This window comes from Nothoprocta perdicaria, unplaced genomic scaffold (genome assembly GCF_003342845.1).
Source record: "Nothoprocta perdicaria isolate Ctin4 unplaced genomic scaffold, notPer1 scaffold_0, whole genome shotgun sequence".
NCBI classification, from domain to species: domain Eukaryota; kingdom Metazoa; phylum Chordata; class Aves; order Tinamiformes; family Tinamidae; genus Nothoprocta; species Nothoprocta perdicaria.
In genome coordinates this window covers 4,515,864-4,543,651 of record NW_020454092.1, presented here as the reverse complement: position 1 = coordinate 4,543,651, position 27,788 = coordinate 4,515,864, and the positions used below count along the sequence as shown (strand labels likewise).

At 36.1% G+C, this 27,788-nt stretch overlaps 1 protein-coding gene across 1 annotated transcript; it reads right to left on the bottom strand.

Annotated features, from left to right (window-relative positions):
* Positions 1-122: 122 nt before the first annotated feature.
* ITGB6 (integrin subunit beta 6) lies at positions 123-27,788 on the bottom strand. Its single transcript, XM_026054319.1, has 12 exons — positions 27,542-27,788; positions 26,576-26,741; positions 25,811-25,972; positions 25,037-25,132; positions 19,716-19,805; positions 14,137-14,271; positions 13,501-13,915; positions 12,350-12,572; positions 9,704-9,801; positions 5,000-5,119; positions 1,900-2,066; positions 123-366 (listed from the first exon to the last, which is right to left on the bottom strand). Exons 1-12 carry the CDS (start codon positions 27,718-27,720, stop codon positions 265-267), a joined length of 1,953 nt encoding a protein of 650 aa, XP_025910104.1. The 5' UTR covers positions 27,721-27,788; the 3' UTR covers positions 123-264.

Here is a 27,788-nt window from a genome sequence, read left to right as displayed (position 1 = left end):
ATTAAATTATTGGTAATGCCATCAACGATTAATTCAGTATGGGGGGAGGCTTTAGTATTAAAGTTTTTTTCTAATGTTCCTATTAATTTTTTGCATTATTGTTATCTAAAGTTTCCCCAACACAATATGTATTTTATCTAACAGAATTATTGTACCATTGCAGTGAGCAAACAAATACCACATAATCAGCTGAGAAGAAGTCAGAGCAGTACGGTCTTTTTAGGTTTCCTGCTAGTCAAACTAAGTCTGTAGCGCTTGGAAGCACTAGTAGAAATCTGCAGTCATGGCCACTTTTTGCTTTTCCTGGTTCTTGTAAGTTACATTTTTAAAGGTGGTTGTTGAGCCTATATACAGTGGATTTGTTCCCTGAAAAAAACAGAAGAAATGTAAGTCATTGCGTGTAACCTTGCTATTGTTTCAGCTGCAAGGCACTGGCTTGAATGCACCTCTTCAGCACTGGAATAACATTGGTTCATGACACGAACCGTTCCCAACCCAGCCTTACTGGGCAACTCGCACACAGACTAACAAGTGCCCTTCTACTTCCCAGCGTGTGTCCCAAGACAAAAGATTTGTGTTGTGTCTTTTGGAAACATCGTGGAAAAGTAGGTGAGGCCAGAGGCAGGTCTAGCCATAGTGTAATACTTCTGGTCTATTCTTTGTGCAGAAATAATTCTAACCCTCTGACCGTTCCAGAATGGATATCCGTAATTCATATGCCCACCATCAAAAATCAAACCAGGCTACACGAGCGAGCATGACTCAGACAGGAATAGGAAACACGCCTCTTTCCCCATCTGCCTCCCAAATTAATGTAATGCCCGTAATCAAACAATGCATCATCAAAGATGCGTCCCAGCATATGTCTGATAGGATTTATGTATCAAATGTCATGGTTGTACAATTCTAAAAACTGAAAATATGTTCTCAGATGTGAAGTGTTAGCTGCCATGGGCCTCTTACTTGAGCCACACAGACTACCATGGATTGGTGGGAGGGTTTAAGTCCCTCTCCACTTTTAATACCCACCTTTCATACCCTTTGTGTCATTTTCTTTTGGAACAATGGATCTGGAAAATATTCTGAAATAGCCCTGCCTGTAAGTAACCATGTTTCTCTTCTCTCAAAATCCAAAAGGCAGAAAGTACCTGCTCTTGTAGAAATGTTGCAATTATAACATTTTGGACAAGAATGCAGCTGAGCAAACTCCAATGTATCATATATCCTTCTGACACTTCTCAGACTGCTATTTCAGCATTCTTTTTTTTTTTTTCAAATAATCTCATAAATTTAAAAACTATTGCAGAAGGACAAAAAAAGCCCCAAAGCAGAAGGGAAAGAGGAAAAGGGAACATATGGTGTAATCCTGCATTAGACACGTGCTAACTATAGATAGAAGCTATGCCCCAGATTTCTCTGTCCTTTTACCTACATTTTGGACAGCTTACACTGCTCCTATATATAAGTGGGCTTTCGGCATAAAATAGGAATTTGCTAATATTTCGGCATAAAATAGGATATTGCTAATATCTCCTTCCTAAATAGAAAGGAGATTCCTCCCTGTTTTGGGGAGGAATCATATAATGCTGATAATTTTAGAGAGCGGTCAACCTTGGTAAGGTTAATTACAGGCCAGGAATCAACTAAGCAAGAATAAAATAAACAATAAAAGATTATTCTGTACAGCATTGTACATGTGGAGGAAACAAACTGGGATATTGAACTCTAGCTGTTTTCAATTGTCTCTAAAAATTCATTATTTTTATTTATAAATGGTGAAAATCTACTGGTAAAATCTACCATTTTTAAAGAACAAAATAAAGATAAAACCAGGCATTTTAGACATTGTCGTTCCACCAACTTAAAGATAGACTTATAATATTAATGCATGTAACATACCGTTTGCCACTTAGCTTTGGATCTTTCTGCTTCGAACCTGGCCACCTCTTTTCGGTCCTGAACTGACACTAGCAATTTCCATATGCAAAGTAAAACAACGCCGATCAGAAGGATGGCAAGGGTGACACCCACCATTATCATTGGAATATTGGGAAGTTGTGGGCAATCTGTGGAAACACAAACAATTCGGACTGTGGGTATTTCCTGAAAAAGTTGTAACTAGTTAAAAAACAGCCAAGATGCCTCTGGGTTCTCATTTGCTGGGAGCTTGTATTTTTCTGCAAGTCCACATTAGCTTTCTCCTGATGGTTTGTTAATGGGTTTGTGAAAATGTCTGAGAAATACTGCATTTAAAAGGTAGAAATCTACTGAAGTGACATCCTCCATGGTTTGACAATTTACATGGCATTTACAATACCAATTAGCAGCTGCCTGATACAGATGCACAGTCTGAGAAGAAAAGCTAGAAAATCATTTCCAGATTTAAATCATTTTAACTCTAAGAAGCAGGATTAGGTTGACAAAATTATGAATTTTATGATGTTATCACTGAAGTTTTACTTCTTCAACTTACTGATATTCAGTGTGTTACAAAGGAAAAGATCCTACATAGAGCTAAAGGTACAGATGGCACTTAGAAAAAGGAGAAAAGTGCATTTCATCATGAAAACAATGAGAAAAAAATGTTTCACTGGATTTGTTGAAACATTGGACTTAAACTGCATCAAAATCAGTTAACTCTTGGAACAGCTGACAGGAAACGCTTGGATTACCAAAATTTGGAACATGCAGATCAACGGCATTTTAAATTCTTCATGAAGCAGTGACAGTTTGTAGAGCATATGGGACATTAGACTCAGCTGAAGGGGTAAAGTACGGTTGCTCTTAATGACTGAATTTGGTGTTATGTTAGAGTATGGACCAGTAGAAGTACTAAAAAGAAAATGCTGTTTTAAACAAAGAGCACAACTTTCAAAGAAGGGCACCCAAAGCAGGATTTCCAGATATCATGGGTGACAGTGGGTAAAGACAGAATTTAACTAAATGGGAGGGACTGCCATTGTACAGACATGTGGCCTCGGGTCCACCACGTGTCAGGAAAATGCGGCAGGCAATGCTAGGGGTGGGTGGGCTGCTGTAACTGCTGCTCGGCCTGGCACCTGGATGCATATATTTCCCTCTGAATTTACGTAGAGATAACCAATGTCCAGATGGGACATGAGCTGCAAATTTGGTCAGACACATGAATTCTAGATTCTGTATTTCAAGTGTGTTCCTTTTCTCTTACACAGTTAAGTTACAAATGTGTTAGAGGTGCAATGTATTTCTTAAAAGATGCTCTAATTTTGGTTATCCTATTTTTTCTCCTGTAACGACTAGCAATCCAAGGCAGAAGATTAGATTTAAAAGAATAAATTAAATCACTTAAAAATCAGTATTATTGCAGAATATAATTTATTTCCCAAGGATTCAGTGAAAAAATAATCATGTAGACCAGACCAGGAGACTCAAAGCAGCAAATTTCAATTAAGGGATTACTGTAATATTAAGAGGTCTTGGTCATGAAAGTCAGTTTTGCAAACTTTTCTGCTGAGCCATGGTTTAAGAATATTGAAAATTCATTTTGGTTACATTTGGCTTACAGGGATAATATTTTGCATTACTTTTTTGGTTGGTGCCATTTATTCAATTTGGACAAGTCTGACTGAGCAGTGAGTTAATGCTGTGGCTGTTGGTGGCATCTTGACTTCAGTCCACAGGTGACACCAAGCTGTAGAGCAAGTATTTCAGGTGGTCTTGTCCTCACTCACACTCACTTGCAGCCACAGAACATTCCCCCTTTGCCCAAGGCCCAGGAGCAGAATAACAGATGGCAACAAAGTTGGTTGGCAGAATCGTGGGAGGGCTGTTACTGAAGGTTTAACACACTGTACCTCCCTTGAGATATATATATATATATATATTTTTTTTTTCTCTTCCTAAAATGTGTAGTATACATTTGACAAGAACACCTTGAGTCTTAGGAGTGCAGTTTACAAAGCCACGTACTTGTCTAACATCACCCCCTTATTACAAAAATCTTTACTATAAACATAACCTATATATAACCAAATTAGTCTTCTTATAATAGAAGCTGCTGTTTCATGCAATGAAATCACATTGAACTTCAGTAGGTACACTATAAAAACACTACATAAGGGTTAAAAAAAAAACAGTAGGATATCTTCAAATCTTATGCCTGACACTTACACCAACAAAATAAAACTACAGATCTGCATGGTCTTCCATAAAACTTAATTAACATTTATCTCTGAGGCACTGCGTGCATCCAAAAAAAAAAAAAAAAAAAAAAAAAGCACTTTATTGCTTAGAAACCAGACTGTTTGCTGGAAAGTGGTGCCCATGTTCTCTCCTGTCTCACATGATTAGGATCTTCAATGAAAAATCATCATCAAAATAACAGGAAATTAAAAAATTATGTGAAATGAAAGGATATTGGATAATAAAAAAGTCTCTTAAATATCTAGACTACTGATGTGAAAATCATTCAAAACTTAATGGTACTACAATATTAAATATAAAGATATTGTAGCATTCTGTTGCATATTCATTTCAACCGGTATATCCAACAAGAGAGTAATTTGGATATTTGTTGGTCTGGGAAATACATGATATTTCCAAGTTGAATACAGTTTTTGCATACAATATGATGAGTGCTCAGCGTTACTGTTTCAGAACTGTGCAGGGCTTTTAAAAAATTAACTTGCAACCCTTTGAGGCTGGACAAACCTAGGTTTATAGGTAGGAAATTCATACAGAGACAAAGAAGTTTGTCTAAGGCCCCAGAGCCGAGATTGTAACACAGCAGTACCTGGATCTTAATCCATTGGATCATTCTGCCCAGCTTTTACGACAGGCCGGATGTTTATTTTATTGCAGCATTAAATAAATACTTTAGGAGGTGCTCTTTTGGCTGGGCAGAGGAGAATTACAAAGATAAGGAGGAGCACTGCTGTTTAAAATAGCTCAGCTTGCCCGTGCTGACAGTCTGTATTTTTAAATGAGGCACAATAGAGAAAAAGCAGTATTTCCTGCTTACCATTCTCTTTTATGCTGTGAATGATTGTTCTTCCCTGTTCATCCGTAGTCAGGAGAAATGTAGTAGCACATTCATTTTCCCCCTGCAAAGAGCAGGGAATGGATTTATCCTCTGAGAAATCTACAAGAGGGGAAAAAAGTCATCCAGCAATTCAAAGGAAATGTAACATGTAAAGCAAGAGAGATCAGTGGCATAATGTCTGTCACAGCCTTGTCTGTATAGAAGAAAGAATGAAAAAAAAAAAGCAGAAGTAAACTCAGAATGGCTACTAAATTTAATGGCTTTCTACATTTCTTTATTTCAATCTTTTTTCTTTCTTTTTTTTTTTTTTTTCACTTATATTGCAGAGGAGCAGGTACAGGTGTTGTCAATCTGTACTGACCATCAGGTGCACTTGGTGAGTCTGGTGCAGTGTGAATTTCAATGCAAAGGAGGTTCCTCTAAGCCACTTAACCACCAGCTGTCTGGGAAATGTAATAGTCGTCAATTATAGGACAAAGTAAATAGTAGGTTCTCCTCGGTTTAGAGCTACCCCTAGCAAGTTCAGATTATGTTTCAAAAGTAGATATACTTGTATCACACAGAAATTGATAGTGTTAAGAGGGCTGCTCTTTATTTCTGGTACAATGGTTCTCTCAAATACTACTGTGCCATGTATTGCCACTACAGTAAATATAAATCAATAACAGAAAACTACAATTCTGGGATCTTTGTAATGGAATTCAGTGGAAATCAGATAAAAAGTAATCTGAGATGACAGTCTGCCCTGTTTTATGTGTCCCTCCATTTAACGTAGACTTGCAGGAAAATTTAATCTTTTTTTTTTCCCCAGGTGATTCCCAACTGGGAAAGCTTTCTACATAGAAAAAGTTAATTAAAAGAGCACATGGGTAAAAAGGGTGAAGTTAGAAGTGACAGATGATAAAAAACAAATAAAATCATCAAAATTTGGGATGACAAGCCCAATGTCAGAAATGCCAAATCCTGAGCATAGCCGTTATGTATTATTTTTACAGAATAAAAATACCCTGCTCATAGCTGCACACATACATACCATTATGGCTGAATATTTGTTATGATTCCATATGAATCATGATTTAAAGGACACTGATAAATTAGCTTTGCTGTTCAATACGTTTCTCCAACAACTTAGCTTTTTTTTTTTAATTTGTAGAGGTAACAAAAACAGTGAGTTTCTCAACCATTTCTTTACTGACAATCAACTGTCATTTCAACTCGATTTTATCTAATCAAAACACGTACAGAAATCATATAAGCAACTGTGCTAAAAATCGTAAGTTTGCAAACTAATATCATGAAGGCATATATCAAACCCTGCTAAACTGTACAGACAGTATGAAAATTTAAGTAGTTGAATATACTGCTGTCATTTTGTCTGCTTTTTATAACCCAACAATCATATCTGGTTTGATTTTAATGGGAACATCCTCTTGATTTGTGATAGTCTTACATTTAATCTGTTGTCTGCCCTTGATGCTATAGAGTGATACGTTATCTATCAAGATAATAGGCAGGACTTGCTGATTTAACAGGACTTGTTTTTGTTGAAAGGACTGAAAACCTCGGACTGAGTGTACTGAATTGGTGACAGTCTTTGGCAGGTCACAGTTCCCATAATACTATCACAGATTTTGCAATATTTGGTGTTTCCCAACTCTTTTAAGCAAGAAGATCTAAAGAACTTCACCTTAGGAAAAAAAAAAAAAAAGAAAAAAAAAGTAGTTTTGGGCCCTTTAGAATGGAGCATATCTTGCAAGCACGTTCAAGGATTGCAAAATTCCAGAAAGTACAAATTGCAAATAAATTATTTTAAAAATAAAAATTAATTTGAGATCAAGGAATACAGAAATTAGATTTTGTGCAAGGCCTGAGAAATTAAGCCAGTAATAGCAGCTCAATTTATTCAGAATTCAACTTATGCTTAGTACTTTTATTTCTCAGATGTTGCTTTTAGGGTGAGGGTCACATGCAGAGAGTATTGCTCAAGATATATGCACAAAATCTCCTGGTGTGTAGCTACACTCACAAAATTTACACCTGTATATTTTTTTCTGTCTTTTAATGAAACATGATACTTTTCCCAGTGTGAAGTCACACTGGAATAGAAACTGGGTAACATTAGCCTGATCCTCACAATGCGAAAGACTAAGCTGTGTCGTAATGGATGCTTACACAAAAGATGCAACAAAAATGTTGACTGTGAATATAAATGTCATTATGAACTTTCTTGTTTGTCTTTTGACCAGCAAAAGGCTTTTGGGGGACAGTTCCATCTAACTTTAAAAGATAACAACAGAGCACTGAGTTAGAGGCTTCTTTAGGATCTGTCTCCTGCTTTCCTGTTGGATGGGGAATTTGTGTGAAGTTGATGTTATAGCAGAGCAACAGGAGAGAGAAGCAAATGGAAGGGTAGGAAATGCTCACGTTCCCCAAAGAACGTGTAATGATAGTTTTGGGGGTTTTAGGATTGTAAGTGTGGGGTCACAAGAAGATCCTGGGTTTCCGGAATTATGGTTCCACCAGGTAGCTACCAGAGCAGCAAAGATTCACCTTGGACTCATTTGGCAAAAAGGTAATCAGGCCCTCTTTTAAATAAAAATTCAACCATTCAAAACAGGTAAAAAGAAAATAAATATTGAGAAGAGCTATTTGCTGTTGAGAGAAGACCCAGCTCAGTAAATGTGAAACATCAGCACCCTGCGAGTTGCTTCGTCACCGCCTGCCCCGTGCGATCTGCACGCAGCGAGCGCTGGGGCGGCACGCGCGGCCCTGCTGCGCTGCGGGCAGGCGGAAGGGAAACCACAGCCCGCGCAGAACTGACAGCGAGCAGACAGAAAGCACTGCCAAGAACATCAGGCAGGCCTTCCAAGGAAACAGAAAAAGTGCACGTGAAGGTAAAATTGTAAAGTTTTTCTTAACAGCTACCCAATTTCACGTGTTGTTTTGATGTAAAAAAGTCTATCGATATTTAAAGCACTAATATTTTACGTAGTTGTACACCCTAGAGATATTTCCATCTTCAGAAAGTCTTGAAATGCTAAAAGAAAAGAAATATAAACCAGAAAGAAGCATTGTGATACTACATTAAGTCGTGCCAAAAATCCATCTCAAACATTTAAATAATTAAATATTTACACTACTTTTCAAATCTTTGTGTGAGAAAGCTTGGATTTCAGGATTTAGGTATGTTATTTTCAATACTTTTTTTTCCTCAGGATTCTTTAATGAGGTTATCTCCATAATACAGGTAGTGATGTGAACTTTTGCACAAGTATTTTGGATGACAAACGATTTGTAAACAATTTGTTTTTTGAGGGATTAGAACAGTTAATCAGCCTTAACTGCAGCAGTTGCTGTCAACAAATTCTGAATCTAAGGAAGAAGTTGACAGTCACAATCAGGAAAGGACAGGACTTGATCTATAAACTATATATATAAAAACTTGATCTATAAACTGTATCTATAAACTTCACTAACTACATAAATACAATAAAAGTGCTCAAATATTTGGTGTGTTGCTGATTCCCTTTCTACTTGCAAGCTTTTAACAAATACTCCTTAGCTATTTTTGAATGCTGCATAAAAATGTACTTATGCAAATACTAATGTCTATAAAGGCATAACTTAAAATATTACTTCAATAAAGGATACACTACGTTACATTAGAAAGATCTTTCCATTCCAAGGGAATTATTTGCAACTTTTGAGCTATTTATTGCAGAATAATGCCTCCAAAGTAATAATGCTAGAGTTTTCTCAGAAAGATATCACTGAAAATTTTGCACATATGTAGTTCTAGATAGGCCTTTGACAGTTTAACATAAACACACATAAAGCATTCTGCATTACCATCCTTATTATTGTAATGTTTGTCACATTTAATGCTAATGTTAGGTCTATGATGTGGGTATATCACACCTATGTGCTGCACCACATAACCATTGCACTTTGCCATTAAAATAAATACTAAGTGCCTATTATACAGGCAAGCTACTTCCTCTGCAGGCAGAAAAAGAAGAAAAAAAAGGGCCTTGATGCAGTATTTCATATAAAGTAATATATCTTTGTCTGTGAGGGCAATATTTTATTCAAGGTCAGTTTCTATTCTAGGAACTCTCATTGATGGAGTACAGCCTGCTGGGAGCCATGGATGATGCATTTTGCCTTTAGGGTACTAGAAATGTCTCAATAAGAACTGACAAGCAGCAGAATGTCTTTACATAGATTAAAGGGCTGTGTCTAGGGGAGCTACGTGCTGTAATCAACAGTCTGCATGACAACTGAAATCAAGTTTGCATTTGTAAGATAAAAGAAGCCAGTCAGACTTAGGGTAGAGGCTTGACCTGATCTCAGGGGGTTTCGTGAGCCACTGGTTTACTGGGAGCAGTATTTATCCAATTCTTCCTTTTCTTTTATAAACCACTTAGAAAGTAGGTGTGTTCTGGTGACTTAATTAAGTTAGAGGGCTAAAAGCAGTTTGGATTTGCAGTTCCTCACTACCACACAACAGCTGTAGACAGACAGTAGTGCCTATAAGCACTAACATAATTCCATGGTAGAAAAACAAGGCTACTTTCAAATATAAAATTACTGAAAGGAGAAACTATCTCTAATCACACAAACATGCCCCCCCTCCTCCTCCAAAGAAAAAAAAAGAAAAAAAGAAAAAAAGAGTGTACAAACCCTCTGCAATGCTGACAGTTGCATCAACCAATTTACATTTTTCACTGCATTCTCCCTGCGACTTGTCATCAGAAGCCAAGTGACATTCTACACAGCTCCTGTGGAATATAATTCAACAACTCATCATTCTCTGCCTGTCACAAACCACCAGTACAAAGGCAAGTCATATGCATTGCCATTTAAAAAGGAAAAAAGGAAAACAAAAGGTCTTGTGCTATGGATACAGTAGTTCTCAGACATATGATAGGTATTGCCAAAAAAGAAAAAAATAGAAGAAAGGTATTGTGGATAAGCTCTTTGTTGTTCTCTTTCTCTCCCTGATCTTATTAGCCACCAGACAGAACCCCAGGCAATATTATTCATGCAGCTCTACTACAGACATATGGTTACTCACGCATAACGTTCATATTAAAAAAAAAAAAAAACTCTGAACTAAGCTTACACTATGTATCAGTCAAATGTCTATCAAATGAACAATATTTGATATTGACTTCAGAGTGATCAAGCTGGGGCACTTACTATAAGTCTTCCTTTGTTGAAAGTCTTTTGAATAATGCATTATATCTATCAACTGACTAAAAACACTGCTCGGGTGTCTCAACAGATGTCTCTTGAATGCAATTACTTGTCTCAGGAATTACTTAAATGTTAATTATGCTAATGCAATTTATTGGAAAAGGATTTCCCCGTTATTTACTTTATTTAACGATAGAATGACTAGGATTTTTTTCTAAAAAAAAAAAAAAAAGAGTCTAAATCAATTGCTGTAGATGCCTCTGAGAAAAATCTTACAGCAACACAGGCTTTTAGTAAGACCAGAGTTAATTCATGAAAAAAAAAGGGAAAAACAAACAGAATTTATACAAGAAAATTCTGGAAAGGGAAGAGGAAAAAGAAGGGGGAAAAAAGATAGAAAAGGGAGGAGGAGGAAAAAGGAAAAAAAAAGAAAAACTAAAAGGAAAATGGAAAAAGAAAAAAGGAAACAAATAAAGTAGAATGAGAATAAACTCAGCAAAACATCCCCAAAAAACCTGGCCACCTCCTGCTGCATTGAGTTATATATCTCCATGAGAATAAAGATGAGGCTTCTGAGATTATCTTTACAAGAGGAGGTGACCTTATCACTAGCTCTGGAAGTGGTGAATAGTAGAAGTGAGTGGGTAATGGGATAGCCTCTATCTAATGGAGATAAATTCAGTGTTGTTGGTGTTTTTGTCATATTTGCCATGTTTCTCTCTTTTTCTCAGCTGCCTAGCCATTAATCTCAATCGCCTCTGACCTGGTCTTTTAGCATTTTTGTTTACCCTATCTAAGTATCCCAAATGTTCTGTGTCCTTTGGCTCTCCGAGCCCCACATCTCAGCAATGGAAGTGACTGCAAGAGAGAGAAAAGATCTAACATTGTGTAGAATATACATGTTCGAAAAGGCTAATGTAACCTCCATCATGTAACTTAATATTTCTTGTTATTCTCTACCAAACTGGGCAGAGTAAAGCAGCATCATTGTACTTAGTGTTTAGAGCTCTTGTACACAAAATCTATCTTTACTCAAACTATGCTTATATAGACCTATGTGCCTTAGGTTTGAACAAAGCTTTCTTTTATAGGACAATGTTAGCAATATCATAAACGACAACTAAATTACATGTCACAGAATAGATTCTCATCTCACATACTGTACATGTTGGAGACATGCACAAAAATACAATGGTAGAGAGCTAGTGTGGAAGAGAAATGAGCCTCAGCCCTAAATAAACATACAGGACAGTCATGAAACATTAATGCAACCTACACCAACTCAGAACTCAGCAAGCAAAATTAGTGTCATTAATAACTAGTGTTCTGTGATTCCTAGCTTAAATATGCACTTCGGCCTGCTTGTTATGGACCTGAACTTCAGCCCTGCAAGAGCTCAAGTAATACAAGCATAAGCAAGTATGTATTTAGAGGGGTAAGTTTTGTTTTGCACATACTTTACAGCTGCTTTTCCTTTCACAAACCATATAGACACCACACACCACAGCAGGCAATCTACGCATACTATGAATGCCAAGGGAACAGAAACCACTTCGCCATTTACAGGCAGTTTATCCTAAAGTTATACATGACATTCAACTACCCTTTGATTTTATCCTTAGACTATGACCTAGTTAGACCTGTTTAATTCAATCAAGCTGAACTGAATTTAGAATATGAACTTGTGCATATAGAAAGCTGAGCAAGAACTATGACCTTATTAATTCACACATAGGAATAAGAATCCCAAACTTTTCTCAGTTTGTTTGCTGTGAGTTCTCATTTTTGCTGGCTATATTGGGGTATTTTTATTCTGTACTAGAGAGAGAAGGTCATTCATCTGCATTTGCTTGGTGATAACCAAGGGCCACCATGCTGAGTATTTGTACAGTCATGAACAACATGGAATGTTTTATTTGTGCTATCTGAAGGCGATTAAAGCACCTTCCTTCAAGTTCTGTTGTATGGAAGCAATGTCAAGAAATGGTTGGTGTCTGAGGTACAACTACCCTATTAAGAATACAGAGATGCTCTCCTATTTTACTCTAATGAAATTGCAGCAGTTAGCACACTGCTGAGTCTGTAGGAACCCGAATGATACAAAAATCAGAGCTGTAACTGGCACATTACCGTTTAGAACTGCAAGGGTCATCACACACAGGGCATTTTTCACACGTGCTTCCTGAAGCCCCTGGATGTGTGCAAGCACACGAACCACAGATGCAGTTGCCTCTCCCACTGCACAGCAGCCCATCCTCGGAAAGGCAGGAGTCAGTGTCAGTTGTGCAATTACAGTATTCACCAGTCCATCCACTGTGGCACACACATTCACCACAATCACAGTCACCATTGCCTGGAAAAAACAATTATATCTAAGATCAAAGTTTTAATATAAATCTGAATGATTATCTTTAAAATCATTTGCCTTAATAACAGACGTTTTCACCACTCCAACTGTTCTTACTCTTAAACCATCCTTTTTCCTCTCCCAGCATTTTCAATTTGAAACCAGCGGATCAAATTTTCACTTCATCTGGCTGCAAGCCAGTGCAGCCCCATTCACTTCACTGGAGTTCTCCAGATAGATTCTTATCTCCCAGCAGACCACAACTTAATGGGTAAATCCTCTTTCAATAATAGCAGCATGATGCCAGTCTATCTAGTCAGCACCGTGTCATTACAGGTTCATGCCAGTTGATACTATTCCCACTGTTTTACCAGAACCGCTTCTGATTTATAATGACATAGCCCAGGAAAAAAAAAAAAAAAAACACCAAGCTCTCAAGTTCTTACCAAGCTCATATTGAGATAAACTGAGAACAGTTGAAATCATTTAGTTTACTGGATTAAAATTTTAAAAGATCACAGTGTAAAAGTGATTAAGAAGCATATACTTTGAAAATTAGGTCAGAGTGAAATTGCACAGTACTTACCACTAAAGTATGTCAATATACTTACCTAAACTTCCCTGGAGCTACAATCATTACAACTATTAAAAGTCTGACCCAGTGCAATGAAAGCTGATAGGCTCCAGTAAAGCTACACCAAGTTCAACTAGCCAGAGTGGTTAAAGACATATTATTTTAAAATTTGAAAACAGAGTTAAAATTGCTTACTGGTTTTAATTTAAAGATAATTCAGAAATATAAGTTGCAGTACTTCACAGTGAAATGACTGCAATTTAATACATTATGAAAATAGATGTTTGTAAGATCATAGCTAACAACAAGGTAATAAGGTTCTAAAATACAGATAGTAAAAATACCTCAAGGGGAACATACCTCCACACTGAAGTCCTCTGTGCCTCACACAAGAGAAGTCATCACATTCACAGTGTGGCCCATAAATTCTTCCATACATTGATGAGTGGCAAACACACTGCCCACAGTAGCAGTCTCCTCTCCCGCTGCAGGAGCTCTGTTCTGTGGAGCCCTTGCAAGTATCGGTGCTGAGGGAATTCTCATCACATTCACAATGTGGACCCACGTAGCCAGGGTTGCAGATACAGACTCCACACTCAAAAGATCCTTTCCCTTTGCACTTGGAGCTGTTCGCCTCAGCCTTGGCCTGACAGTTACAGCTGCATTGTGGAAGAATTTCAATTTCCAGGACATCACTGAGACCCACTGGTTTTACCACAATATGTCTTCTGCTTCTTTCACAGGTAGGGAGACTTACAGTCATATTAAAAGAGACCTGGAAGAGAAAATGTTGCCTATTCAAAGCTGCAGTATAACGAGGACTGCAGAATAGGTTGGGTGCACGTGAATAGGAGAGAGCAAGAATGCAGGAGCTATTTCCTGATTTCTTGTACCTTATTTGGAAGAATATTATTTACTTAAAAAACCCCAACCTTCTACCTTGGTATTTTAAAATCTCTGGAATCGATGTCTTTTGACAATCTGCTTTTTACTTACTATCTCTCCCACTTTCACCTGAGAGCATTTCCTCTTATGTTGAAAAAAGGTGCCATTGTTACAGATTGCAGTGAAAGAGAGATCGAGTCCTTCTGTGTCTCCAAAGACTTCCAGTTCTACTTCAGATCTCAGCTCCTTAAAGAGAAAGAAATGCTGAATGGTTTGATAACTTTGTCAAACACTGCTAATGTTCCACATATATGTAACACAGATTGTTACTTATCTCTACTTATACAGGAGTAAATTAATGGATTTGGTACTTTATTTACACATTTCTCTATTTCAAGAAAAATGGAGAATGAGAGGAAAAACGAAAGTGCAAACAGAAACAGCCTTCAGATGAAAGCAATGGTGCTATCATTTTAATATCTTGTATCATGGTGCTGATTTCCTGCCCTTGCAGGGAAATAACTTCAATGCTTTATTAAATCATCCTTCATTACTAAGTGCTCTGGTGACTGACACAGGTCTCTGGTCTTCCCGAGGAATGGATACGCATCTCTGATTGCATTGCTACCACTTGAACGGCCAGCCTATGTCAATATTGTCCTTTGTTTTTCTCCACGAGAAAACAGTGGAAAACTAGAAATTCCATTAGAATGAAGCCTCACAATCCCTCTTGCAGCAGAGCTGATGTCGAGTCCAATTTTGCCTCAGTGTGAGGCCCCCCCAACTTGGCCTGATGTTTCTAGGGCAAGAGCCAGAATCTAATTCTACAAATAACTCACACTGTTGTGCAGCTTGCTTGGTGCTTTTGTTCCCCTGGATGGAAATTGTTGCTTCATGAGCTGCTGATGCTATTTGAAGATATATTCAGCAGTATCCTCATTTCTTAAATCAATTTGTATAATCAAGCTTATATTTCTTAACTAAAAAAACCCTCTTCAATTTACTTGCTAAGTGCTCTCATACTCTTTTTTTTTTATTATTATTATTATATTTAACTCCAAAATATTTTTATTGGGACTTTGATCACACAACAGCCCTAATCCAAAGCCTACATCAAGCCATGTGGAAATTCCCTATGACTTCACTAGACTGTGGTTCCAGTAAATGGAATTTTTTCAAAAGCACCTCAGTAACAGAGGAGCAAAAGACTCACCGACTTGCTTTTGAGCTGTTGTAAGCTCAAGTGCTTTACAAAATACCCACTGCACTTCAAAGCAGGAGGAGCTTGTTGACCTTCCCTGAGTGAGTCATTCTAGTAAAGGAATCAGGATGACTCATTGTAATAAAGGTCTGGTGAATACAATGGTACTACCTGAAACTAGAAAGTAGAATAAACACAAACCCACACGGAGAAGAATTCCCTAACTTTTGCATATGTGCTGGATTTTCCGCAGGTTTGTGCTAGGCTTTTTTATTGTGAGCTTTCATTTGGAAAACCTTTTCAGTAAACCAAATAAATTTAATAAATGACAAAAACATGTATTATGTGAGACATTCACATAATACCTAGTCCTCTTTCCAGCATGCAGCCTGAGCAACAAAGCTATGCATTAGGCATCAGGTTGGCTATGTGGGTAGCTCTGGATGCATTTGATTTTTCCCTCTCATTTGTCTTGGAGTTAGATGGTTGTGTTGCTATTAAAGCAGTGCAGTTTCTTAGAAAATAATTTGTTTATATCAGCTGGACTCCAGCTAAACTCACGATAAATCCTGACTCAAGATTTTACTCAAGATTGTCTTGAGTAAAACTCAAGATAAAACTGTGGAAGTTGACATACTAAAGTAACAGGATATATCACTAAATATTCCCACTTCTGCCAAGTGCAAGACTACAAGACTCAGATTAAAATCACAAGAGAAAATTAAATGGTCCTGAGCACAAGCTCCTAGTATCTAGAATGTGTCTATACCAGGTTGTCATGAACATACATCCATTTGTTTTTGTGAGAAGTGTGCAGTCATCAAAATATACATCTTAATCGATGAAAATGAATGGATATTCCATGACAAATCCATTTTTTTTAGACCTTAGAGCTTCTAACAGTGTTTTAAATCTATTAAGCTGCCTGGCTGTAGTTTGGAAGCAACTGTGAACAGCTCAGTGCTTAATGGCTTAAGCCATTTTCAGGGAAAGATTTGTATTTCCAGGTTTTTCTGAATGAAACAACAATGAAGCGTTATAAGCTTGTGCGTGGGGTAGGGTACTTTTAAAAGAGTATAAGTGTTTAAAAACGTTTAAAAGAGTGTTATTTCCTCAACCTTTCTATGTCATGCACCAAGTACAAAAAAAAAAAAAAAATCTGAAGTCTTAAAATACTGGAATACATTTTTCATTAAAAGGCGTGATTTCAGTCACAACGCAATTTAAACTAAGATTGTGTGATACAGACCTATGCAGATTTAACCCTGAAAAAAGAGAGGCAGGCAGAAATATGCTTACAGAAGAAAATGAATCATACTAGGGAAGAACATGAGAACTCTCTGTAACAAATATTTTGACAGCTCAGACTTTCTTAAGTTGCTTACTTCCTCTCTAGAAGCTTTTTGATAGCAACACACGCATGAATGATATTAGCAAATTTTGTGTTTGTACAGCAAGCACAAACTCTGAAGCACTTGAAATATGTTAAAAGATTCTTCTCCATGGGGAAAATGCTTATTTATTCCTATTCTGCAGGTGAAGAAACAGAGACATTTGGAGTTGAATTACACTGCTGAAAGCACCATACAAGGTCCGCGAAAAAAATGGAATTAGTTCTGCTGTTTAGCATGTGATTTTCAACTGTAAGCCTAGCCTTGTTTGCCCTTTTTCACCTTAAAAAAAAAATCCAATTTCTTCACTCATGTCAAATAAGGTGCTTCTCAGTATTTCCTGCTTGGAAGAGTTTTAATCATGAAGCAACAGGATCGTTAAACTTTAAGGTTAAATGTAATAAAATGGACCATAGGATATTTTGAAACCATGACACGTTGCTACTTGTACACTTTGTACACTTCGAAATGTATGTGGGATATTAAGAATGTATAAGCAATTCTGGTGGATGGTCTAGACATGCTGTACTTGAACTAGGACAGAATGAGTTATGACCCAATTGCAGCAACACTGTTCTGCATCCTCCCAGCAGAAAGCTGCTATCGGAGGGGAGAAAGCACCTATTTCATAACCCCGTGCACAAGGACAGCTGAACTTGGAATTGGTCATAACAGCTCCAGAAAGAGCACCTGAGGTCACCACCAACAGCTCTGTGTGGTCTTCCATTCAAAGAGCAGGAGCAACCAAAAGGCAACACTACGGTGGTCACCAGTACAAGAGAACAAGACCGGGCTATGATTTTATTTCTATATAAAACCTTGATGTACCCTGTCTTGAGTACTGCATGCTGTTCTGATCTTCACATTTCAGGAAAGACACAGTGGAGTCAGAGAAGGTAAAGAGGGAATGAAGCACCTGAGGAGAGATTTGAAACACCGGTAGAAGGAGCAGGAGAAGATATGGAGAGGGAGACATGTCTTGGTGAGGAAAGATTACAAAATCATGAATAACAGAAGAAGATGAGCTGAATGCAAAACTGTTATTCACCAAATTCTGCAGTGCTTGAAGGGGCATTCAGTGAAATTTTAAAACATAGAAATTGACTTGAAATGAGAAAACAAGAGTACTTCTTAAAACACTGCAATTGAACCTTTTACCACGAAGACTGTGGAGACAGAAAGTATCATCAAGTTCAAAAAGGAGATTAGGAAAAACATCATGCACAGCAGGTATGAAGTAGGCAAGAATGTGCTCTCCAGTAGCTGTAATATAGCAGTTCTAGATGCATACCATGACAATGCAATCAGACTAATCACTGTTCTGCACATAATAACAATCACTTTATATTTCTCCATTATTCACCGGGCAACAACACGCTGCCCATTTCCAGCTGTTTAAACAGAGGTACCTCTGTCAATACTTTACAGTGCCAGCTTAAAGGAATCTTGACAGATTGGACTAACAATATCTTAGACTTTAGAAGTAAAATCCTGATTCCACTGCATGTTTAGTCCTGACTTTAATCATGCAAAGTTTTCCCTCTAAATGTATTACTATTATAGAATCTCAGGATTAATCTTAAAGTTCTTTGCATATTTAATTTTCCAAATTAAACCTTCTGGTATCTGTATTTCATTTGAAAAGCATAACAAAATAATTGCATTGATTTTGTAAGAGTGAAAACAACTTGGTTTCCTTTTCTATCACCAAGACAAAAAAAATTTTTGGATAAAAGAAATAATGATTTTCTTATTCCACTTATGGGAGGAATAGTGTAAGAATTTTAAGTAAAAATATAGAAAATGGAATCCCATAGAATTATTTTTAATTGTAGCAATGGATAGAGCAGGCTTTTAATAAAATGTGAGAGGGAGAGAACAGAAAAGCCTATGGTACATCAGTAAAATGTATCTATCTCTGTTCAAAAACTTGTAAAAATGCCTAAAAGTATTCCTCTAGAATAAAAGAACAAGGAAGCTGGGATGTATTTTATAAACAAGCTTGAAAAGCAGTATTGTGTTTATGTTGCTGTGTTCTCTTATTTCTCTATATTACCTAAAGAAACTCATTCAAGCACTCCTCCTCAGCCTGTATTCTGATTTAAAAACATCAAAACAGCCTCACAGGGGCAGTATCAAATTGCTAAAGTGGAGTATAGCATTAACTGCAGAATACTGCTTTTTTAACAGATATTCTTGCTGAATAATTGTATATATGCTCTGGTGGTAGTTACTGATAGGAGTAGAGCTGCATCATAGTGGCAGACACAAATACTTACGTTAAAGAAAAATTTAGAACAAGTCTGAAACAGAGGACTATGAAGACAAGATAAATGACACACTGACATTAAATTTAGCATTCCAATTCCAGTGAGGAATAACAGATTTTGTAGGAGTTTTTTTTTTTTTGGGGGGGGGAGGGGGGAAGAGGGAAATGAATGGAAATTGGATATAGTTCTGAATAACATGACACAACTTTAAATAATAAAGGTAACTGCAATCAACAGATTGAATATTCATTGGAAATAAACATGCACAATTGAGGATGAATATATTAAAAGGAGCTTTTCAGTGAAGTGCTATTAGAAAATTGCTGATGCCATGATACCTACCACCATCTCACTTACGCTTTTCCTAGGGAACATCGTAGTGAAAACAAATACCGGTTATACTAATTGCTTCCAATTCCTTTGCTCAACGACAGTTCTATAGCTAATAATTAACACAAGTTAATAATGACTTGAATGACCAGCGAAGGCATCTCAGTGTTGTGGCTCTATATTTTGAACAATTTCTAAATAGTTATTTTTTACTTCCTCATTTAAGATAGTGAATTCTACCAAACCATTTGATTAACTAAGGCTTTCAGGAAGCTATAAATGAGAATACAAAGTAATATTGCCACAAACAAAGCCACGGTTTCTACAGTCAATTCTTAGAGAGAAAGAGATTTCCTGTAAAGGTTGGCACTTATGCACAAATAACAATGGTCTTGAAATCAATGCAGAAAATAAGTAAAGACTTTTGTTTTTACAAAATGACAGTCTAATTTTGAGAATATAAACATGCAACCAGAAAACACATTATAGGCACCTTACCTGATATGCAGCAATGATCAGCTGGAGAATATTTCCAGAATCTTTCTGTAGTCGCCCAACAGTGGCTCCAGGAATAAGCTTTGCATAGTTCTGGAAGTATCAATTTAAAAACAAAAATAAATAAAAATAAAAATAATTGAAAACCCACCTACATAACAAGGACCAAGCTGCTAGAAAAGAACAGAATATATCATAATCAACTAAAATAAATAACAGTGACATTTTGAAGTACCCTCATGTGCCTCAAGAATACTTATTTAAGAAGTCCTATGGAGAAGAGTTATTTTCACTGAAAGGAACATATATTGCTAAATCACATACGTAAGTCCCAATAATGTTTTCCAGCTATGTTTTTGATTTTTTTTTTTAATTTTCAGAATATACTCTGTCAATGGTTATGTTTTTCTTTAATAAAATTAACCCAAACCAGATTTGACTGCTTTGCTCTTGCTGTAATATTTGAAAGTGTGGGGTCCTACATTCAATAGCGGTCTCTTTATTTTGAAAGCAGCTAAGCATCTTAAGTTCTTCTCAGTGAGGGCACAGAAGTTAAGAAGTTTAAACTAAGTTAGAACAGAGGCCCTTAAGAACTGCTGCTGCCTTATGATCAGTGTAACTCTAGACTTTTATCAGGGGCCCGTGACTGTGACTGATTGCATGGTAATTGATTTCAGTGATGAGGTCTTTTTTCCTTTTTGCATTAAATTGCATTGTGCCACTAACATAACATCCTCGATTTTATATATGCTTTGCTCAGTTGTTAACTCTGTGCACTTCCCTTACTCATACCTATGCCTATTGAAAGTAATTAGCATTCATAGTTAAAAACACACATTGCTGTTTTAGCTTTCTGTGATTTATTATACCATAGGATCAATGGTGTTATTTTATTAAAAAAAAACCTAAAGAGCTAATAATAAACACAGATAATTTGATACTCTTACTCTCTCCTAAACCTTACATTTCCAAAATCACTGTGATTATATATTTGGAATACTTACAATTCATTAGATTTCTAAAGTGCTATTGTAAATCAGTGGGATTAAATACATTTTATGTTACAGCTGGCAATTTTGCATTCCTGACTCCTCCTGTGATTAGTGCTGTCAGAAGGACACTTCTTAAAATATAGAAACTGAGCATTTTGTAGTCAGGGATGTTTCATCAGCTGATTATAAATAATAAGAAGAAATAAATCTGGAATTTTAAGTATACCATTCAGACATACAAAACAAACAGCAGGGATGTATTGTTCTGAGGACTTTATTTCCTTTTGACTTTGAACAAAACTTTTCTGTACAGTAATGCAAGGATATGGTGCATGCCCAGTCCAAGTGTAAATCTCTGGTTTATCTGTTAAGCCCTACCTGGTAGCATAGATTTTTGATTAATCATTAACAAGTTGAGATAGACTGATGCTTTAGGAGTGCTAAAATCAAACTTCTCCATAGGACTTCACTGAAAATAGTCTTTCAGCAAACGTTTACCAGAAGGTGTGGTTTTTTATCTGAGTATTTTATCTTTGAGTTCAGTGGGCTTATGTTTAATTTTTAGCAGTATGAATGAGAGGAAAATTTTCAGTATAAATAAGGAGAGTAGAATAATAATTATGAATTAGAATATTAGAATATAAATTCTAATTTAAAAGTTCTTGAGATCATGCAGAGCAATGCTGGGTTTAAGTGCGATGTGCCCATGTAACCAAAAAAAGCTACTACACCAGAAAAGATGCTTTCCCTGACAAGAATGCAAGTTACAAGTATATATATTCTGCATTTGTGCAATATTTGTGTGTTAGATAACAGTGCACACACATACCTGTAAGGGATAAGCTTCTAATTCAGTCTTAAGGGGATCAAGAATTTTAAATGACTGAACTCTTCTCGGATAAACTTTGGTGGATTATATAGGACTGGAAATGTATATTTTACAGCCCACATACTACACTTAAGACCAATGGAATCTATCAAGTCTATTTAAAGAGTTGCTTTCTATGTTCTCACAGTCATTTTAATATATGTTTATCCCTAAGAATGAAATTATAAATAGCCACAATCAATTTTGGCATCTGTTATAATTAGATGCTGAGTTCAAGTATATTTTAAGATGAGATACTGGAGAAAAGTTTTCTGCCTCAAGGGAAAATTAAGTCTGGGAAGGGAGTTCTAAGGAAGATTGCAGAATTTTAAATTTAAAAAGTGGTGAAGAAAATGCCAGCAAGAATGTCTTAATATGGTGTCCAGGTACCAATGCAGGGCACTCTCCCAATCCCTGTGCTTCTGACTGCCTGGCTATGCTGCTGCATGATGGTGCCTCCAAATTTTCTCACATTGTTCAAGAGATATTCAATGGAGAGTGGTCAAGAGGTGGTACAATGAACTGTATTGATGAAAGTATTCCTCACTAAAAACTAAAGGGAAAGGAATAAGAAGAAAGGTTATAACTCTAGGTTATAGCTACTTGGAAAATAGAAAAGAAGGGCTAGGAGAAAGGTTCTGTGTCACAGCAGAGGGTGTAGATGAGCCCCTGAGGTTCTCTCCAGTGCTAGATTCTGTTCCCTGCATAGCTCAGGGGAGACACCCAGTGTTTCATGGACTGGTTCCAGTTGCAGTGTTATGCTAAGCAAGGATAATGTTCCAGATTTTTAGCAAAAGCAACAAACTAGTGAGATCTTTCATGAAATGATTCTTAGATTATAACCTTAACAAATGAGGAACTACTCTGCATCTTGGAGCTCAGATTTTTTTGCCCCTCACTAAAAAGTGGTGGCAAAACATATCATCCAAAAATGTCACACAGGACATTCCAGACAGAAACAGCTTTGGTGTTATGAAAAATATATTTCAGTTAACTGAACTATGATTTGTATCAAAAATCATTTGTTGCAGTGCTTTACCTTTTTTATTATTACAATCTTTCAATAAAGCACTCTAGTCAGAGATCTTTTGCTACAGATTCCTTAGTATGACTGGCATTCAGGCATTATTCATCAAAGAAACTGGGTTTATGAAACAATCCTCCAAATAACTCTGAATAATGACTCTCCTGATGCATTTCTTGTCAAAAAAATATATATAAAGTATATAAATATATAAAAATATATAATATATAATATATGCATATTTATTATATAAATATATACATATTTATTATATATAAATATATATTTATTTATATATATATTTATTTATATATAATAAATATGTGTATATATATATATAATGCATTAACACAAGAAGTAACTGAGTTTTGTCATATCAGGTCTCTGCTGAATTAATTCTACCCCAACGCAATAGGCCTTTGTTGCAATGAACAACTCACAGCTATAAAACTTCAGTTTTGCCCGTATAAATTTATAGGTTGTGATCAAGATAATTCTTTGGTTTCATGAAGCTTTTTCAACTTATTGCTCAGTATGGTTACTAGACTAGGTAACAGTATTTTAAAGGTGGGCAAATGAATGTCAAGCAAATATATTTCACACCTCATTCCATAACTCTTCAATGAAAATTCCCAAAAGTAAAGCAATATTTTATTCCCATTGAAGTATTTTATAGAAATAAAATCTTTTTATTGGACAAAACAAGGAAAATTTAGCTCAATAATGCTGGGAAGTCGATTACAAATGTAGTTTAGTAGTAGGATTCTATAGTCATAGGATAAATTAATTAAAATTTGTGGCATTAAAAAGCTTTTATTAAATCTAAATATTCCTTAATATTTTATTAGGCCTAGTTAATGGCACATGAATTCTTTTCACGAGCTTTAACAGCTGCTGCACAAAGTAGCTTGGAAGTATGACATTAATTAACAGAGCCTTTTTTTAATCCAAAGAAACTTCTCTCTTGCTTGCATTATATTTCCCCTTGGAAATTGTTGGTGGTCACCCTAAGAGTTGGCCAACAGTGTTCTTATCACAGGTTTTCTATTTCAGTATTTTTGTGTCAGTGTTATAGCATATCAAAGTTATCAAGTGGCACCTTTTGTTCACTGGGAACACTAAACGAAGATTTATAACTAAAAAAAAAAAAAATGCAAGCCATTGTAAATCGAACTGTAGAATTTTTGTGCTTGTAACTTTCCTTGTCAGAAAAATAAAGGGTGATTATCTTATATCTTGTAGGGTATATAACAATCCCACTGAATATATTCTACCTACTGCTTTCATCATTTCCACACTGCTTTGTCACTTGTTCAGATATCTATAGTTGCTATCCTGTATGTGATATGGAAAAGCAGTGAAAGCAAATACAAAAATCATTGAAGCTTTACAATGCTGTCTTTCAAAACCTTAGTATGCTTTCAAGGGCATACGTAGGACATGAAATCTGCACTCTAGTGTCTCCTTTTCATCTCAATGATTCAGATCTGTTATACAAGTGTAAATATCCAATTCTCCATACTTAAGATTGTAAAAAGAAAAGAATTTTTTTAAAAAAGGAGAGCTAGACAACTGGATTATTTTTGTGTTAAAACTATGAGTTTCAAACAGGAACAGCCAAACCTCTTATCTAGAGTTTCTTTTTGCATGTGAAGAGGGACTAGAAAAAAACAAGTTTTGCCAACATCCCTCTTAGGTCGGAGGGCTTTTGCTCATATTTGCTGCAGAAACAGTTGAGCAAAGAGAAAGGCACCTGAACAAAATACTCACCTGAACAAGACCTCACAGCCATTCAACTGTATTGTACCCATAGTTGAGACTGAGTCTCAACTCGGTGTCAAAATTTCCAAAGGACCAAAAAAACAAATAGTTATCAACAAATAACTAACGGACTAACAAATAGTCCACTGTGTTTTATGATTTTAGACCTGCTGCTAGTTTCCTATTTCTCTCATTGAAAGGAGACAAAAAAAGTAAAGAAAAATGAGTAAAACTCCACTGAAAAACAAACAAAATAACCCTTATCTTGGAGGTGAATGTGATTGAAGACATGATTTTTTTTCCAGAATGTATTTTCTTATCAAAGTAAAAAACAGCTCAACCGCCCTTAACTTAGCCTCAAAAAAAATATAAAAGGCCAATCATACTGATTGCACTTAATAGTTTAGAAATGCTTAGTTTGACAGTCCTTATCTATTGACTTAAAAATGACAGTGTGATTCAACTTGAAATCCAATATAAAAGTTGCATAAGCACATCAAAATCAATACAAGCACTTCCTAGTGAAAAGACCTTTCTATAAATCTGATATCTAATTTACTAGATACTTTCATTACATAAATACCTTACAGGATTGGATTAATACTAAAATTACTATCTCAGCTGTGAAAAACAGTGATCAGAGCAATCACTGGAGAACAAAGCCTTTTAATTCACTTACCTCATATATGTGAATTTGCTCCTTTGTTACAGCAAAGATTAATAAAACATTGTTTTGCACAAGTTTGTCAATTAATTGTCCAATTGTGGGATATTCCTGAAAAGGAAAGCCACATCAATTCATTTCTTACAGACATACACTTCCTAACTGTCGCCCATGAAGCACATATTCAAATGTTCTATAAACATTGCTGGTTTCTCAGTACAGTATAAACATATAATTAGGTACTAGTTATATAGAGAATAAAAGACATTGCATATAATTTCTTGTCCTTTCTAAGGAAACTCTTTGAAACAATACAGTGTCTACCTTCATCCTGGGACTCCCAGCTTAGCAGAATGCAGTCCAAAGAATAATTCTGTACCAGGGCAACTGAATATTTGTACTAGTTTTTATACTTGAATCTCACGCTGGTAAGCTTTTCTGCAGGAACAATGTCCAACAAATTACCAAACTTCTGAACTCACACCCTTTAAGAGTTAATGCATATTTTGCTTTTCCTTCAGAAGAAAATACTAGTCAGTCCTGCTCCATGTGTTTTTCCAGGATAGATTTATGCATTCTTTTCTAATTATAACAATTTCCTAGATACACACTGCTCTTTTTAGATTAGAACCGAAGCTACAAATAAAATAGATAACACCAAACACCTGGGTGCCCCAACTTTTCCACGCATCTATGACGAAGATACACTTGCATGAGTCTTCTGATTTGCTCATGTTAATCTTTACATTTGCACAATGCTAGAGATGCACAAGACACACCGCAAATTACCAGAACAGTTGACATGGAATACTCGTTATTGTCGTCCAAATGACAGCTCCCATCATTAGGGATAACAATCCCTGCCAGTTTACTGTCCATCCCAAAATGGGAATCAGCATCACTCACAAACACCAGTAAATGTAAAGAATCGTTCCTCCATCCAATTTTTTCCTGTAATTTAAAACACATTAGTTCAGGAAGCTGTACCATACTCACTATAGAGAAAAGCAGCAAACAATCTGGAAAAAGGCATCTCAAAGCAAATGAATCATTTTAAAGAGACTGTCCAAAACACCAAAACACCTCTTTTAAGAGATGGTGTCATTTCCTTGTCTTTTTTTAACATTTTGCCTTCTCAGTTTTGTATTCAGTAAAATATGTACGTTGTGTCCATGTCAGTGTGCTTACTCCTTTAAAAATGGTTAAACAAAAAAACTTACAGAAAACAATCAAGAAAGCAGACCAGTCAACTCACAGTTTATATTTTTTACCCCTAGAAATGAAAGGGAAAGACTCTAATGTTGCAATATATACATTTAACTTGGTAAGCATCAAAGGTAGCAATGAAATATTTGACTGCGCCTTACAGTCTGACTGCTCTTTCCCTGATGCTACCAGTGCCCATTGCACTGATTTCACACAAATCTGCTTAGGCTTTTAGTCTTCATTAAAAAATCTTGAAAAATAATGACCTGCTTCTTTTAAAAGAATCATATAATACTAGAATTGTTCAAATACAGAATAATTAGTATTACATCTAGACGTTTCAATTACCTTGCAAACAGCTGCCTGCATAATCGCATCAAATCCTCCCTCTGGAGTGTCTATATTAGCAGAGATTCTCTGTCTTTTCACAATTTCATTAAATCTTTCTGCATCATTGGTCAATGGCAAAACATGTTTGTATCCAAAGGTAGGCAAGCACTCATATGGAACACTTCTACAAGACAAGTGAGATGGCTCAGGGATAATGCAGGAATAAAATCACTACAATGATTTATCATTGCAATGGCTATTTTGCAATTGCACTCTACCTGAACTCATCAGTTTTCAGTTATGTATCTCTCTTTTCTGCCTGACATAGATCTAGTGAAAAACATCAAAAGAATCAGAGTGAATAGTTCTTTGCATTTAGCTGGCTTATGCAAACAGATATGCATAAAATATGGAAAATGCATCTGGGGCTATTCTCTCAAGAAATGTCTGCAGAGATGCTGTCCTGCAGTGCACTGTTATTCCCTTCTGGCTACAGACAAGGGAATTTCAGAGAGCAGTTTTTCCACTACTTAGGAGAGAACTAGGGCAACCTAGGTTTGGAGGAATACTGCTACGTTCTAGAGGAAAACACAGAGGAAAACAACATTAATGGGTAAATGGGCATTACTTGTTTGGTTTGTATTTTCACCAGTTTACTATAGCAAAGGCATAAAAAATAATGTTTTTATATTTAATCAAACTTGAGGAATGCATAATTACTCAGAACATACTGGTATACTAATCTCAATCCATTGTAACTAACAAGAAAATGTAAAAAGCAGAATTATCCCTAAACTGTTCTTTAAATAACATAATACATGACAGAATAGGACTGTGACCCTAAAACAAATTCCTTACTGACTCTTTTAGAACTGGAATAGGGCAGAGGTTCCCATAAGCATGTTGAACTGAATTTTGTCTTAAAGATTAGCAGGATGGGTTAATACTGGCATGCATATAGATGTAGGTACTTTTCCTGCATACCTGCAAGGGTTGTTTATTTCTTCAGCTGTAGTTTTGATAAATGGTGAAACTGGTTTTTCAACAAAAGATCCAAAACCTAGTCTGAAGTTGCTTGTCAATTTTGACATTTCTTTGGAGAGAGTTGAACCTAACTCCTTTATTGTATTCAGGTCATCATCCATTGAAGCTGAAAGATCCATGAGGTAATAGAGATCAATTGGATAATCTTCACTTTGGCGAACTTTGATCTGTATTGTTTCTTCATGTC